The 17852-nt window shown below is 45.9% G+C and overlaps 1 protein-coding gene across 1 annotated transcript in view; it reads right to left on the reverse strand.

Annotated features, from left to right (window-relative positions):
• Nucleotides 1-17481, reverse strand: part of LOC146961209 (protein NLRC3-like) — a 28200-nt gene extending 10719 nt beyond the window's left edge. The window contains exons 1-5 of the mRNA XM_085770995.1: nt 17379-17481; nt 14045-14120; nt 13632-13860; nt 11711-13514; nt 10655-10828 (exon numbers count right to left, since the gene is read on the reverse strand). Of these exons, the coding sequence (XP_085627121.1) occupies nt 10655-10828; nt 11711-13514; nt 13632-13860; nt 14045-14120; nt 17379-17443 (2348 nt within the window). The 5' untranslated portion in view covers nt 17444-17481. The remainder of the gene's footprint in view (nt 1-10654; nt 10829-11710; nt 13515-13631; nt 13861-14044; nt 14121-17378) is intronic.
• Between the last annotated feature and the right edge of the window lie 371 nt (nt 17482-17852).

Raw genomic sequence — 17852 nt, forward strand, 5'->3', positions numbered from 1 at the left:
CGAAAGGATTTCCAGAAAGGACAGAAAAACTGTGGACGATGTGGAAAAGGACCAGCACACTCCCTGAACAACTGTGCTGCACGAGACGCAGAATGCAGAAAATGTCAGAAGAGAGGACATTTTGCAGCTGTTTGTAGGTCAGGTAGAGTAGGTGCAGTTCTCGAGGCAGAAGAAGAGGACACTCTTTTCCTTGGAGCGTTGTCCACAGGAAAGAAACCTGAAACATGGAAAAAGTCAGTTTGCAGTCGACAAGGTTATGTTTGTGGGCCACATTGTCAGTGCAAGGGGCATTGAGGCAGATCCGGGCAAAATTAAAGCGATCACGGAGATGCCCACACCCAAAGATGCTGCTGATGTTAAAAGGTTTGTGGGCATGGTCAACTACGTGGGAAAGTTCTCTCCACGCATAGCAGAGCTCACACAACCGCTACGAGACCTGCTCAAGACAGACACTGACTGGGTGTGGGGGAGTGCGCAGCAGAGAGCGTTTGACGAGCTGCGTAAAGAACTGAGCTCACCAACAGTGCTGGCACAGTACTGCCTACACAGAGAGACTACAGTTGCAGCAGATGCTTCCTCCTTTGGGCTGGGAGGAGTTTTGTCTCAGAAGCAGCTGTCTGGAGAATGGAGGCCAGTCGCCTTTATATCACGCAGCATGACGGAGACTGAGCGCAGGTACGCCCAGATAGAAAAGGAGGCACTCACGCTTACCTGGGCGTGTGAGCGTTTCCAGTCTTACCTGATAGGGATGGACTTTTTGATACAGACTGATCACAAGCCTCTCATCTCCTTGCTATGCAGCAGAGCATTAGATGACTTGCCACCTCGCATTCTGAGATTCAGGTTGCGACTGCTTCGTTTCACGTACAAGATAGAACACGTGCCTGGAAAGAAATTGATCACAGCGGATGCACTGTCCAGGGCACCGATTCAAGCCCCGCCTACACCAGAGGAAAGACAGCTGGAACAGGATGTGTGTGTGTCCCTCAACTTGATAATGGAGCACTTGCCAGCGTCAGAGCAGAGGCTGGTGCAGATCAGGACGGCACAGGACACAGATGATGTCTGCAAAAGACTGAAAAACATGGTACAAACAGGTTGGCCTCTAAACAGAAAAGCTCTTCCACCTCAACTACAGCTGTACTGGCAGTATCACCAGGACCTGCTGGTTGTAGACAGACTACTGATGAAAGGCGAAAGACTCGTCATCCCGGTCACAATACAAGACAATGCTCAACAAAATACATGAAGGTCACCAAGGTATAACAAAGTGTGTTGCCAGAGCACAGCAGTCCATGTGGTGGCTAGGTCTGACCAAACAGATCAAACAGAGAGTGGAAAACTGTGCAACCTGTGCACATGAGGCTCACAGTGCGCCAGAGCCGCTGCTGATGACTCCGTTGCCAAAAAAGCCATGGCAGCGTGTGGCAGCGGATCTCTTCCAGTGGGACAATGCCATGTACCTCGTGGTTATTGACTATTATTCGCGCTATATTGAAGTAGCTAAACTTACCTCCACCACCACAGCGCACATGACAGGAAAGATGAAGTCTATTTTTGCCCGTCATGGGGTCCCAGAGACCGTAATCACGGACAACGGCCCCCAGTTCTCTGCAGCGGAGTTTGCAGCCTTCGCCAGAGACTATGACTTCAAGCACGCAACGAGCAGCCCCCGCTACCCTCAAAGTAACGGAGAGGCTGAGAGGGCCGTGAGGACGGTAAAATCTCTCCTGAAAAAGGGGGAGGATCCACACAAGGCACTCATGTCTTACAGAGCCACTCCCTTGTCACACGGCTCATCCCCTGCACAGCTGCTAATGGGCCGCAACATCAGGACGCCTCTGCCTGTCAGCCAAGAGAAGCTACGGCCAGGATGGCCTGACCTGCAGGCTTTCAGACAGAAAGATCAGGACTTGAAAGAAAAACAGGCCTCGTGGTTCAACAAACGACACAGCACAAAGAAAAGACAAGATCTCAGACCAGGTCAAAGGGTCTGGGTGAAGGACACGAAGGGAACAGGGACTGTCAGTGGTCCAGCTCAGACACCCAGGTCTTACAACATAGACCTGCCTTCAGGAAGTCTCAGGAGAAACCGATCTCACATCAGGGTCGTTCCAGAGACTGCCAGAGAGACTAGATTGGGCCGGAGCATAAGACCACCAAACAGAATGGATTTGTAGACTAGATAGAAAGCTGTGGTTTGTTTCACAGGGCAGAATAAACCCTGCACAGCTTGGGGACCCGGGTAGTCGACCCCGACCCCTAGAGATATGTTTTGATGTTTGTTCAATGAAAGAAAAAAGAGCAAGAGAATGTAAAACTGAAAGAAAACATTTGCCAAAGTGTCAGTTTAAAATGGTTATGTTGTTATACCAGATGTTAACCAGAATATACTGTATGTTTACAGGTGATGTTATGCACTACTGAAAAAAAAAACAGAGAGGAAAGGAAAAGTAATGCTGGTTACTTGTATATTTAGTGCTCAGGTTTACTATGTTTACTGTTCAAGTTTATTAACAAATACGGTAAAACAAAAGAAGTTCTTTTGAGAGTCTGACAGTTAACTAAAGGGGGGAGATGTAGCGAGAGCAGATGTGTACCTGTTGAGTAGGGAACATATTAGGGGACGGAGATACCGGAAGTAGGTGTGTGTGAATGCAGAGTTGTAAATAAAGTGAACTGCAGACCGACGTCGTCTCTCGTCTGGAACTATCTACAGACTGCCTGAACATGGCATGTTACAGTAATATATTGAGTACATTTATATGCAGTCAATATTCGGGTTAAGGTCAATATTCCGGTTTCTGAAACATTCGGAATAACCCGTTTACATGTGTGAGCAAACAGGGTTATTCCTGTATACATGGTAATTGTAATCAATTGGGTTGTCCTGATCAATGCACGGACAACGTCTCGACGCACAAAGAACTTCATGATGCAATGCGCGTTATTTAAGCTTCTTCTTCCTGTATCCAAAAACAACAACAACAACAGCAGCATGACGGCACAGACGCCAAGTCCGCTTATTAACTCTTTCGCGACCATTGACGAGTAAACTCGTCACAGCCTGCCGAACGTTCACGACCATTGACGAGTAAACTCGTCAAAACCGTTTTTTACAGATAATAGACACTCTGAGGTACCCTGTGTGTGAATATGGTAGTCCTCTGATATGTAAAACTGTTTTAAACTACAATCAAAACATAATGTTTTTTTTAAACTGTGTGATCTTGGTTTTATTTGAGTAATCGTTCTCCTTGAATGCTGCTCTGGGGACAGCGTGCAGCGCTGTGCGGCTGTCGGCTACAGTGTTGCAACTTTCTCGCTGAACCTGGCGACTTTCCAAACCCTCTTGGCGACTATTGACAAAAGCGACCGACGAAAAATCTGGCGAGTTTTGTTTTCTGGTTTGGAGACTCGGATCTGAAAGCCCGTTATCTCTGCTGTTTTCACGGTGCAGCGGAGCGGGCGCTGAGCAGCGGGGGCTGTGACCGGCCGCCCCCGGCCCAGAGCACTCACCGCCGGCCAGTCACACAGCAGTGTCACGGAGCTGCAGCCAGAGACCCGCACCGCTGCTCTCCACGCTGCCACACCCCCCAGATTTGCCTACAAATATATTTATTTAGCCGTAGAAATTATTTGGGTGACATGCCACACTGCAGAGTACCGGTAAAATGAGCAGATTGCCACTTGACACAAAAGTGCGTTTTTCTCTGAAACTAGAGCGGGAGCTCCGTTTTTGGAGAAACCCAGCTCTCTTCTTCTACTTCGTACTCACGAACGAAACGGCGGAAAAACGTGTCGTTTTTTCGTGGAGTACGTTGTAAAGTCACTCTTCAACCACATGAAAACCGTTTGTTTCTAGGTGATGTACAGAGTTCGGTTCAACGTGAGATAAAAGGTAAACAAATAGCCATAAACATGTGGTCCTGAGCGGATGTGCTGAGGAATTAGTGTGGTCGCGAAAGAGTTAAAAGCGACTTCGGGCTTGTTTTTCTGTGAAGTCGCTTATAAATTTTGGTAGTCGCAGGTTTTTAGGCTTGTTGTCAACCCGCATCCTGAGATTGTCTTTCACCACACTCTCCTCCACTGATCGAGAGAATAAAAGCCCGGTCTATTTCTATTTTCTTGAATGTTCAAAATCTCTCATCGCCCACGATCGGCTGTTTGAGCATATTCGGGTTTTTCAAAAGGGTTATTGGTGTTTACATTGCCGTGCACAACCGGGTTATTGCTAATATTCCGGTTATGAAAGGGTTATTGACTGTGTGACAGTTGAGGTTCCTGTCACTATGCCCCCAATTGATCGTGCGCCCTGGCTACTTGGCCAACTCTTGGAGTTGAACATAAGCATGGAGGGAGAAGACGAGACCGGACACATCAGGATGCAAAACATGCGGACCCATTACGGTATTTAATTAATCTGAAGCAGTCTGCTAACTAGTGCAAGTTAGCAGCAGAAGGGCACTACCATAGATCATTGTGCATTAACCCGTGGGGAGCCAGCTACAAGCAGAGGACATGCTGAAAAAACTGCTATACAAAACTGCAGAAACACAGACTATTCAAGAACCTTTCTTGTACATCAGGAGACAACTTCTCCCTTGCCATGACATAGTGGCTACGGCAACCACAGGAAGCGATTTGAAGAATCTCATCTGTGGTAGTGCCAGTCATGCTGCACCAAGCTCCATGCTGGTGAACATTCTCTCATCAAGCGTCTTGGTAGCTGAATCTTGTGTCCTACTGTCTACCTGCAACTCACAGCACTTGATCAGGTTCTCACTGGACCTTCGATGTACTTAAAGGGATAGTTCACCCAAAATTCAAATTTCACCCTCATGTCGACTAAGAGCTGTGAGAATTTTCAGAGTCCTCCGTGCCTTCTCTGAGTTATAGGGGGGTCTGCGCAGCAGTATTTGTCCATATAATGGTTGTGAATGGATACCAACTTTCTTCGTCCAAAAAGACACACCAAAAAACATCCAAATACCTCCATACTGCTCGTCCGTAATGTCCCTCTTGTATTGAAGCCCCGACATGAGAAATTGTTCCGCCGGTCAGTGCAAATCACAGGAAGAGCAGTGAACCGAGACACTGGGAGCTTCCGCTACAAACAAGCTTAAAAAATAGACTTATTTAATTTTTTTCGGAACAATTTCTCATGTCGGGGCTTCAATACAAGAGGAACATTACAGGTGGTAATGGAGGTATAACTATGGAGGTATATGGATGTTTTTTGGTATGTCTTTTTGGGCGAAGAACGTTGGTATCCATTCACAACCATTATATGGACAAATACTGCTGCGCGGACCCCCCCGTAACTCAGAGAAGGAACGGAGGACTCTGAAAATTCTCACAGCTCTTAGTTGACATGAAAAAAGCAATTTCTCTTAATCACATCCAACCATAGGTGTACACACATCATTGTCACATTTAACTTTTATAGGAAACAGAACATGAGAAATAAAATGAGGGTTGGGAGAAAAGGAGCAGAGTAGCCTACTGTATGTGAGTTTGTTGCCGGTAACGACGACTATGACGGCAACGGCACCAACGGTCCCATTGCCCCCACTTTGCTGGTACGTAATTTTTTTTTTTTTTTTTTGTGGGGGGGTACAGGGGACATGTCCCCTGCAGCTTTTACTGTCCAAAACAATGTTACGCTGTATTCAACGGAGAAGCACTAGGACCAAGCGGATGTCCCGGACACGGAGGTCAGTCTTGACAACTTTTCCATCCTGCGGGCTGACAGGAGCATCCAGTCCGGCAAGGACAGAGGAGGAGGCATCTGCATCTTTGTCAACAAGCGATGGTGCACGAACATCAAAGTCCACCGCACAGTCTGCACACCTGACGTGGAGATGCTAACGCTGCCGCTGCGCCCGTTCCACCTCCCGAGGGAATTCCCCACCATCGTGATCAGCTGTGTTTACATCCCACCAAGTGCCAACACCGGAGCAGCAGCGGAGCTGGTAGCCGAGGGTGCTAGCCACATGATGGCTAAATATCCTGATGCCCCGATGTTCATTCTGGGTGACTTCAACAGCTGTAGACTCGGCTGTGTCATGCCATCTCTCCACCAGTACGTGGACATTCCCACGAGGAAAAACAACACGCTGGACTTATGTTATGGGAACATTTCTGATGTGTTTATCGCTCATGCACACCCACCACTCGGCTACTCTGATCACAATGTTGTTTTCCTGCTACCGCTATACAAACCGGAACTGAAATGCATCAAGCCACACGTCCACCGTGCCGCCCTCTGGTTGGAGGACGCCACTTCACAACTACAGGGTTCACTTGGGTGCACAGACTGGGACATTTTTCAGGGTGATCTGGACCACAGGGTGTCAGTGATCACGGACTACATCAACTTCTGTATTTCATGCACCATCCCTATCAAAATTGTCAGGAGATATCCCAACTCCAAACCCTGGATCACCTACCACATTAAAAGGAGCTTGAGGGAAAAGCATAAGGCTTTTCAGGGTAAGGACTGGACTGTTGTCAACTCACTCAATAGACAAATAAAAATGGACATCATCAAGGCCAAGCACAAATACAAGGACAGGTTGGAGCAGGAATTCAGTACAATTGTGACAGTTGAGGGTCCTGTCACTATGCCTCCAATTGATCATGTGCCCTGGCTACTTGGCCAAGGGGATGTCCCTTTGGGTGACTGGCAAGCATGCATGACTCTTACCCGGGAGGTGTGGGTTCAATCCAAGGGGGCAGTTGTCGTTCTGAGAAGTGAAGCTCACTTCCGCGTTCAAAAAGCTGCAATCCCCTCGGCTGTCGCTGGGGGCTGGCTCCAGAAGGGAGCAACTCCAATTGAGCCCCATGTTAAAATAGCCGATTTTACAGCTTTAAAAAACATATTTACAGCCTGGTACATTTCATTTTTTTGGTCTCAACCGATAGTTTCTACCCCCGCACACACTCTGAGGGGGGTGAATTTTTTTAAAACTCTACCGTTTTACTGTTATTAGGTTTAAAGTTCTGGCCAATTAGGGCGCAGAACCGTTGAGTGACAGGTCCGGCGACCGCTGCTACGAGGCCAGTGGGCGGGCTCTCGGCCGGCCAACGGCCGCACCGCTCCAAATATGGCAAGTAGAATCCAACATGGCGCGGCTCAAACCCCCGTAGTAGCGGCACAAAACAGACTCCCCCAAACCAATGGGTGACGTCACGGACGCTACGTCCATTCTTTTTACAGTCTATGGTTCAATCCCCGCCTGGGCCCTCTTCACCTTGCCACATTCTGGCGTTGTTGGCAGCACTAGGGGTGGGTCCATGGATTCCTAATGTGTGCCAGCCTGCGCGGAAGCACGAGGATGTGCTTGTGAGAAGAGGGGGAGAGATGTGACAGTTGAGGGTCCTGTCACTATGCCTCCAATTGATCATGTGCCCTGGCTACTTGGCCAAGGGGATGTCCTGGCAAGCACGCATGACTCTTACCCGGAAGGTGTGGGTTCAATCCCTGCCCGGGCCCTCTTCACCTTGCCACACAATCACCCAGTCCAGCTCACTCCACAATTACAGATCCTGCCACCCTGAACTCTTTTTACACACGGTTTGACACCCAAAATCATTCTGCCAGAGGAACTGCTCAATGCCCTCCCCCGGACGTACTGTACCTGCACACTCCATTCACCACAGTGGAGGTACAGCAGCAGCTGAGCAGGTGCAAAGCTGGGAAGGCACCCGGGCCTGACAACATCTCAGCCAAGGTGTTAAAGCATTGTGCCATGGAGCTGGCCCCCCCTCTTCATTCCATCTTCTGGGATTCATATAGATCAGCATCCATACCCACCATCTGGAAAACTTCAACCATCATCCCTGTACCCAAGAAACCACGCCCCTCTGAACCAAATCACTACCGTCCAGTTGCACTAACCTCCATAATCATGAAATGCCTGGAAAAGCTAATCCTTCACACCATCCTGCCAGTAGTCACTCCACTGCTGGACCCAAATCAGTTTGCCTACAGGGCCAGCAGGAGGACAGAGGATGCTGTAGCATGCCTCCTCCACCCCCTCCTTCAACACCTGGAATCACCTGGCACCTTCGCATCCATTCTCTTCATAGACTTCAGCTCGGCCTTCAACACAATACAACGCCACCAGATGATCAGAAAACTCTGCCACCTCAACATCCCTCCACTTCTCATTCGCTGGGTTCACAACTTCCTCACCAACAGACCACAAGCTCTAAGGATAGGCACAGTCACTTCATCAACCATCATCACCAAATCCGGAGCCCCGCAAGGCTGTGTCCTCAGCCCTTTCCTCTACACCCTCTACACAAATGACAGCTCCTCCCCCATCACCACATACTACAAGTATTCAGATGACAACGCCATCCTAGGTCTGCTCACTAACAACAACTCCATCTCTACCTACCAACAATCCATCTCTCACTTCACTCAGTGGTGCCACGACAACTTTCTGGAGCTAAACGTCACCAAGACAAAAGAAATGGTCATCTACACTTCACGCACCCCCCCTCTGGACTGATCCCCACCTCCATCCACAACCAGACAGTTGACCAGGTCAGTCACTTCAAATACCTCAGACTCACCATAGACAATAAACTGACATTTGACCAGCACATAGCCGACATCCATAAAAGATCTCAACAGAGACTCCACATCATACGCCTCTCCGTTGCCCCCCACCTTCTGTCACTACTATATACCAGCATCAATCCTACTGTACTGTTCACCCTGTTTCTACAACATGCTGTCCATCACCAACAGGAACAAACTGATCAAAATCACACACACCGCATCTAAAATCACAAATCATCCCACAGACCACACCCAACCTCACCGAGCTCAACCTCAGAGCAGTCACACGCCTAGCACGGACAATAACCAACGACCCCACCCACACTTCACGCTGCTGCCATCTGGTTGCAGGTACAGGACTCGAGATAGCGACGGGCTTGCTTTAACAAAAGCTTTGTCCCGTCTGCCATATCCGCACTCAATAACCTCCCCCAATAGCCCTGTATGGACCCAGTCCTCCTGAGTGTTTCATAAGCGTTTGGTTGTCTGGTGTGTATATATGTTGCTTAGTGTCTGGTGGCGTTTTTACATGTTGCTCAGTGTTGGTTGTATTCATGTGGCTCAGTGTTGTATGTTGATCAGTGACAGGATGTGAAGATGAATTTCCCTATGGGACAATAAAAGCATTCTATCTATCTATCTATCACAGACAGAAACCTCCTCCAGGTAGAAGATCTCCTGCAGAGAGTGATGAACGGCTGCTCCGACAGACGAGGGAGATGAGCCGCTCTGGTGTGACACCTGTTCAGGTACTGGTGATCTCCACACCAGTTTTTGACCACCAGGACCTGTCAGTGGGAAATCGGGGATAGGGCCAATGTTTCACAACCCCACATCAGCTGAATCATGTCATCAGTACTGACGTGTTCACGGCACCTAATTATAATTTCCCAAACACTGATTGCTGGGTTTTCTGATGTGATCGGTGCAACTGTGCGACTGATATGTGCGCCTGAACCCGGGTTGGACTGGGGCAAAAAAGTGGCCCAGGAATGTAGTACCTGACTGGCCCACTCAGGGGCCAGGGCGACGGATGATGGCAGCGGATGCTGGAGGCGGATGATGTCAATGTTGGCTAATGCCACTGAGCACTGTCTGGCCCTAGTATCCTACGTTGTGCTAAAAGTTAGCAAGCTAGACAAATAATTTTATCACATTACAGCCACCCACCTGACTGGCATCGCCCTCCCGGTCACGCAGACACGGCTGCAGAAACAAATTAGGGGGGGGCGGGCATTGCATTTTTTCAGGACGGCACACTTTTTCAACCTATTTACCGTTTAATGTAGTCTCTCTCTCTCTCTCTCTCTCTCTCTCTCTCTCTCTCTCTCTCTCTCTCTCTCTCTCTCTCTCTCTCTCTCTCTCTCACTCATTCATTCATTCACCCTTATTCCCATCTTTATCTGTCCGGTCAAGGAGCAGGTAGCTTTTACAAGCAGAGCGGGGACAGCCAATCACATGTACGTTAGTGAGAAACCGGCAGAGCCAATTGGAAAGCGATATTTAGGTTAGAGGCGGGACTTCTAGCAGATACCGACTGTTAACCCTTTGTGTGCTATTATCATTGATTAAACACTACGGAAAGCGTTTGTATAGGGACTACACAATAGCGGCTGAATATTGGTAGGGATGTGTCCCTAGCATCCCTACCCAATTCTACATCCCTGAATGAGAGTGACAATGACAATATATGTATGTGGAAGGAGAATATATGTGTGTAAGAGTGAGAATCTATATGTATGTGACAGGAGAATAAATTTGTGTGAGAGGAGAATATACAGTATGTGTGTGAGAGTGAGAGTATGTATGTGGAAGGATAATATACTGTATGTGTGTGAGAATACCAGAATGAATTATGTCTTGGATGGCCCCTCATAGCAACACGTCTTGGTCACATAAGCAATATGAAAAAAATATGGAAAATAAATAAATAATCAATGTATACCATGCACTAAGAACACTTAGAAAAACAGGTCACATTAAAAAAATCTGACTGTTTCAGACTGGAGCAAACTAAAAATCTAATATTATTAAGTACATGTCGGATGTCTGGGTTTTAAATGCAAAACAAACACAAACCTGAGAGTTTCCAGTTTACAGTGTGGACTCTCCAGTCCAACAGACAACAGCTTGACTCCTGAATCCTGCAGGTCGTTCTCACTCAGGTCCAGTTCTCTCAGACTAGAGGACTGGGAGCTGAGGACTGAGGACAGAGCTTCACAGCTTCTCTCTGCGAGGTTACAGCCAATCAGTCTGAAGAGGAAGTCATGAAAATGCCACTGGTCATAGGGCTGTCAAAGTTAAAGCTATGGTCTACAATTTGTAAGATTGATCATTATTATTAATGTCATTTAACTGGTGGTTATGGCCCTATAGTACGACCTACACAACGTGAAGAGCAAAAGGAACAAAAAAAATCCATTCTCTCTGCAGGCCAATTTCTCTCTCGTACCAATCCCCACGATTCCCCCGGCTACTTGTCGTCCAGAGACGTCCCACCACGTCCCGACCCCTTCCTGCTTGAGAAACTACAAATGGTTTGTAACCGCCCTGAACAGCTCAGCCACAGAAACATTGAACCCATGAATTCAGCGCCTGCTGCCAACGGGACCACCAGTACCGGCATCACCACTAGCGATGCCGAGCATTTTAAGGTAAAAACGACATAGTGGGGCTTGAAAAGACAGAGAGGAAGAGGGATAGTGTATATGATATGTAATATTAGTGTATGTAATATTTAGTATTTTGATTGTGATTAATCGCAAATAATCACAAAATTGTAATGCGATTAATCGAGTTAATTTTTTTTATCGTTTGACAGCCCTAGTAAAGACATATAAAAACAGTGAAATATTGACCTTAAATCATGTACTTTACAGTGTGGACTCCCCAGTGAAGCGGACAGTAGTTTCACTCCTGAATCCTGCAGGTTGTTGTAGCTCAGATCCAGTTCTCTTAGACTAGAAGCCTCGGAGCTGAGGACTGAGGACAGATCTTCACAACTTCTTCCTGAGAGGTTACAGCGACTCAGTCTGATAAGTAAGAACACCAAACCAAAATGAAACAGGTTAGATTTTTTCCCCCCTTTTTTTGACAAAAGAGACAAAAACACAGTAAATCCAGATTGTCACCAACAGAGCTCTGTTGGAGACTTTGATCACTGGCAGCAGCCTCAGAAGAGCCTCCTCTGAAGCAGAGTATTTCTTCAGATCAAACACGTCCAGATCTTTTTCTGATGACAGTAAGATGAAGACCAGAGCCGACCATTGAGCAGGAGTCAGTTCATCTGTGGAGAGACGTCCAGATCTCAGGGACTGTTGGATCTCCTCCACGAGAGAACGATCATTCAGTTCATTTAGACAGTGAAACAGATTGATGCTTTTCTCTGGAGACAGATTCTCATTGATCTTTTTCTTGATGTACTGGGCTGTTTCATGATTTGTTTGCGAGTTACTTCTCATCTGTGACATTAGACCTTGTAGAAGAGTCTGATTGGTCACCAGTGAAAGACCCAGGAGGAAGCGGAGGAACAAGTCCACATGTCCATTTGGACTTTGTAAGGCCTTGTCCACAGCACTCTGGTAAAAAAACATTGGTTTGAGTTTTTCTCTGATCAATCTTGACCACAGGGACACTGATTGTCCTTCTGACATCAGATTGACTCCATATTTGATGAAGGTCAGATGAACATGAAGAGCAGCCAGAAACTCCTGAACACTCAGATGGACGAAGCAGAACACCTTGTCCTGGTACAGGCCGCTCTCCTCTCTAAAGATCTGTGTGAACACTCCTGAGTACACTGAGGCTGCTCTGATATCGATGCCACACTCTCTCAGGTCTGATTCATAGAAGATCAGGTTTCCTTTCTGCAGCTGCTCAAAAGCCAGTTTTCCCAGAGACTTGATAATCTTCCTGCTCTCTGGACTCCAGTGTGGATCTGTCTCAGCTCCTCCATCATACTTGATCTTCTTCACTTTGGACTGAACCACCAGGAAGTGGATGTACATCTCAGTCAGGGTCTTGGGCAGCTCTCCTCCCTCTCTGGTCTTCAACACCTCCTCCAGAACTGTAGCAGTGATCCAGCAGAAGACTGGGATGTGGCACATGATGTGGAGGCTTCGTGAGGTCTTGATGTGGGAGATGATCTTTCTGGCCTGCTCCTCATCTCTGAACCTCTTCCTGAAGTACTCCTCCTTCTGTGGGTCAGTGAACCCTCTGACCTCTGTCACCATGTCAACACACTGAGGAGGGATCTGATTGGCTGCTGCAGGTCGTGTGGTTATCCACAGGCGAGCGGAGGGAAGGAGCATCCCTCTGATGAGGTTGGTCAGCAGCACGTTCAGTGAGCTGGACTCTGTCACATCAGTCAGGATCTCAGTGTTGTGGAAGTCCAGAGGAAGTCGACACTCGTCCAGACCATCAAAGATGAAGACGACCTGGAACTGATCAAACCTGCAGATTCCTGCTTCTTTGGTTTCAGAGAAGAAGTGATGAACAAGTTCCACCAAGCTGAACTTTTTCTCTTTCAGCACATTCAGCTCTCTGAAAGTGAATGGAAATGTGAAGTGTATGTCCTGGTTGGCTTTGTCTTCAGCCCAGTCCAAAGTGAACTTCTGTGATAAGACTGTTTTCCCAATGCCAGCCACTCCCTTTGTCATCACTGTTCTGATTGGTTCATCTCTTCCAGGTGGGGCTTTAAAGATGTCTTCTTGTCTGATGGTTGTTTCTGGTCTGCCCGGTGTCCTGGATGCTGTTTCAATCTGTCTGACCTCATGTTCATCATTGACCTCTCCAGTCCCTCCCTCTGTGATGTAGAGCTCTGTGTAGATCTGGTTCAGAAGAGTTGGGTTTCCTGCTTTAGAGATCCCCTCAAACACACACTGGAACTTTTTCCTGTGGTGAGACTTGAGTTTCCGTTGGCAAATTGTAGCATGACTTTCTAAATAAACAAACAACAAATATGTTAACCATGATGTAAATATTTGAAACATAGAGCCGAGTCTATACACATTTTTCCCCTCCCTTTCTTGAGTTGAGAATGTCTAATTTCTCTTACTGCTCTGCAGACAGTCAGCCAGCTCCTCCTGCTTCATTGTCCTCAGCAAGTTCAGTGTGATCTTCAGAAATGCCTCTCTGCTGCTCCTCCTCTGCTCTCCATCCTCACCATCCACCATCTTCTCATCCTCCCCCTGAGTCTCTAAGCATTCTGGGTAATCTGGTCTCAGGAGCCTCTGGACTCTCTTCAGCTCGTTCTTCACAAAAGTGACTATGTTCTCCTCCAGCAGCTGGAACAAATAATAAACTGATCATTTCATTTAAACTGAAGATAACATGTGATGCATGTGTCAGTCTGAAGGTCTGCTGGTCTAAACAGAGCAACATGGAGACTGTTAGGACCTGAAGGGAAGTTAAATTTATATTCTGTGGTTGATAGTTCAACAGTAACAGTATGGTTGTACATGTACAGACCATAAATATGGAGTCCAGGTCCTGTTGTTGCTGTTCAGACTGATCACTGTGGACCTCTGAGATCTTCTGCTGAACTCTGTGGAGAAACTCAACTTTAAGTCACTTTGAATTCATTCAGAGACTGCCCCCCCCCCCCCCCGTCTGTCTGGAAGAAGAGCAATCACCCAGAGTTTGGAAAATCTCATTATGGGATTGAATGACTTTCAGACTTCCTAAATCCAGGGCCTTAATTGTTACTATTTACAGAAACCAGTCGGGAGCCTTGGTCAAATCTAAACCTACAGCATTTGAGATACAGCTGCTTTTCAGCCACTTATTCAGGAATATAATGTTCACCTTATTTGTGTGAATAGGCTAACCTGTCAGGTTTAAATTCTAAATGTCATCTAAAGCTCTGTCAACTGTTTAAAAGGTAAAACCAGCAACTGTGGAGTCAACAGAGAAGCTACCAGTGCATCACCAGCTACCTGTAGGTAGTTGACCAAGACACATCCTCCTTAAATAGTCCAACATTAACAAAGCTCAGTTTGCAGTTCTTACCTTCCATCAGTAGTTTGTCCACCTTGAAAGTTAATAGGACTATACATAGACCGCTCACTCTTCATGGACACACAGGTGGGTTCAGGAGAGCCTGGTCTCTGCTGCTGTGTCCTAAATCACACAGATACAGAGTGGGAATATTCTGCTGGTTTATATGCATCAGAATTTCCACTCAGGAGATGATGATGATGATGTGATTGAATTGATGTCAGTTGTACCTTCATCAAATAAAGAAGTGAAGAAAAGACACAATAGTGTGCTAACAGATTGTCTACTATTTTTCTCACCTCTCAAGTTAGGAAGAGTCAGATAATAACAAAGTTTAATTTTCAAGTCTTACTTTCCATCAGCAGGTTGTCCACCTTTAAAGTCAATAGGTCGATCCATAGAGCAGTCACTTTTCAAGGTCACACAGCTGGGATCAGTAGAGTCTGCTCTCAGCTGCTGCATCCTGATACAAAATTGAAAAATTATCAATTTTGACCTGAACTGTCATGTGATATGAACACAGACACACAGACAAACAAAATATCCTACACAATTGTCATTGTATTTTCTTTCCTTTTGTTAGATAAAATGTCTCTACAAACAATTGGAAAACATTTTTTATTAGGCTTTCACTGAATAAGTGAATGCCTTGTTTTTAGGTTTTACCTTCCATCATCAGGTTGTACACTTTTACAGTCAATAGGTCGATCTATAGACCCGTTATTCTCTGCAGACAGCTGGGTTCAGAAAAATTTTATCTCTGTTGCTTGCTCCTGATTAGGGCTGCAACAATTATTTTCATAGGCTTAGGTTATCAATTAATCTGTTGACTATTTAAACGATTAGTTGTTTGGTCAATAAAATGTAAATATATATATATATATATATTGAAAAATGTCAATCAGTGTTTCTCAAACCACAAGATGATGTCTTCAAATGTCTTGTTTTGTTGACAGAGAGACTCAGTTTATTGTCATAAAAGAACAAAGAAACCAGAAATATTCATATTTAAGAAGCTGAAATAAGATAATTTGATTTTTTTTTAAACTACTCAAACCGATTATTAGATTATCAAAATAGTTGTTGATTAATTGAATAATCAATTATTGTTTGATGAATTGTTGCAGCCCTACTCCTGATATTAACAAACAAGTCGGAAATTATATATTTTAAATCACACAGATACAGGCTCAGAATAATTTGCTAGCTTATATCTAGCAGATTTTCTACTCATTCTAAATGATAGTGTGATTAAATTGTTCTAAGTTGTATCCGCAGCAGTTAACAGTGGTTAGAGAGAGTTAGAGAGTCTGCTCTCTGTTGCTCGCTCCTGCTGATATAAACAAACAAGTTTGAAATTATATATTGTAAATCACACAGATGCAGACTGAGAATAATCTACTAGTTCATAGCTGATTTTTACTCAGTCGACTAAATGATACTGTGACTTCTGTTAAAGGGGACCTATTATGCTCCTTTTTGCACAAACTAAAATAGTTCCTGGGTGTCTTAAAGACATGTCTGTGACGTGCTTCGGTCAAAATACCCCAAAGATCAAACATCACAGCATTCTCAAAAACAGGGCTCTGCAAAACGGTCTGTTTCAGTGGCCCCTCCCTTTAAATGCAAATGAACCACTCCCTCAGCATTGCGTTACCATGACGATGTCTACTACTAGTACCTATACTGATTTGCCCAAAATGTAGTATGCAAACAAAAGCTAAATCTGCAGTAGGCAAATTGCCAGATCTCCAGTCTGCATCTGACCAGTCTACATTGTGTAATGAAATGTGCCCATGACCTAGTCTCACCCTAACCAAAGATGGTATAGAGTAGTCTTTGCCATGTAGGCTACTGCAACCATGTAACATGTAATAAAAAAATGCAAAAATAAAAAATATATGCAGACTGGTCAGTTCATTGTAAAACAGTTATTTATTGATGTAAATGTGGTGATTTGTGCACATAGACTACAGAGCTCCGCAGCACTGCTCCTCCTCTCCTCCTTCTCACAGCTTCACTTTTCATTCAAACTAATTCAACTGCCACAATTGTAAGATTTCATCAATGAGACCAACATTTATCTCCTAAAAAGAATAACCACTCGGTGGTAAACGTCTAAAAAACCTGCGGGTATGTTTATTAGCGAGGGTTTTCTCTACCGCGATGAGCACGGACGTCTTCCCGGCCAAGGAGGCCTGCAGACGGGCTCTGCCTGTGTGAGGAGCCGCTGCAGCTCCGGAGCTCCGGTGCTCCGGCGGTCCATCGTTACGTCGGTCTAGCGTTACGTCGGTCCGACGAACAACGTCGCCCTGGCGGTACGTCGCTTCTCACACAGGTACAGCTTCACTTACATGAAACGTCGGCGTAAACTTCTAAATAAAACTTAGTAAAGTGATGCTACAGCGCTAAAACATGCAAGGAAAAAGCAGGAAGTAGCCACCAGCCACAACAGAGCAGCATGGGAGGAGGCGGGGCCGGCTGGAGCAGAGACCTCGGCATGACCATGTAGGGGAGTCCGGCACGCCATGACGTCGACGCGAGCTCATGTCAAAAAAAAGTCAGTGCAACCGAGTGTAACAGGTGTGCAGAGAAATCCAAGAGAAATCCGCATCATTTAGCAGGGTTTACCTCCAAATGCATTAACCTCAGGATATGACACTTCCACGGCCTCTAGAATCATTATCCAACATTTTAAACATATACCCTATAAAAGTCTGAAAAGCTGGAAAAGCATAATAGGTCCCCTTTAACAGACGTTGTGAGATGAGAATCAAATACTAATAGTTCAATTTTAAGTTCTTACCTTTCATCAGCAGTCTGTCCACCTTTAAAGATGATAGAATGATACATAGAGTGGTCACTCTTCATGGACACACAGCTGGGTTCAGGAGAGTCTGGTCTCTGCTGCTGCTGTATCCTGATATGAAAAAACAAATGATTATGAAAAGCAGATTTAACCTTACCTGAAACAATATTTAATTTTGATCAGTTCATTCCGTTGATCAGTTGGCACCGTTAGCAGGTGATCTTCATTAGCTCTTAACTGTTATTAAGTAGGCCTAGTTTTTGTGATAGTGAGTGTGAATAATGATAGTGCAGTGATGTGCGAGCTAAGCTCTGACATAGAGAAGAGTCATGGACAGTTAGAGATCCTCATCTTACCTCTGAGCTTTGGTCTGGCTCTCATGTTCCCCCCACAGAGTGGTTTTAGAGGGAGGGGCTCCCTCCTCTCTGTCCTCACTCATACCTGAGCCTCCACCTTCCTCCACAGACATGT

Source organism: Trachurus japonicus, chromosome 24 (genome assembly GCF_045865225.1).
Source record: "Trachurus japonicus isolate A0001 chromosome 24, Traja_1.0".
In the NCBI taxonomy this organism is placed as follows: Eukaryota; Metazoa; Chordata; class Actinopteri; order Carangiformes; family Carangidae; genus Trachurus; species Trachurus japonicus.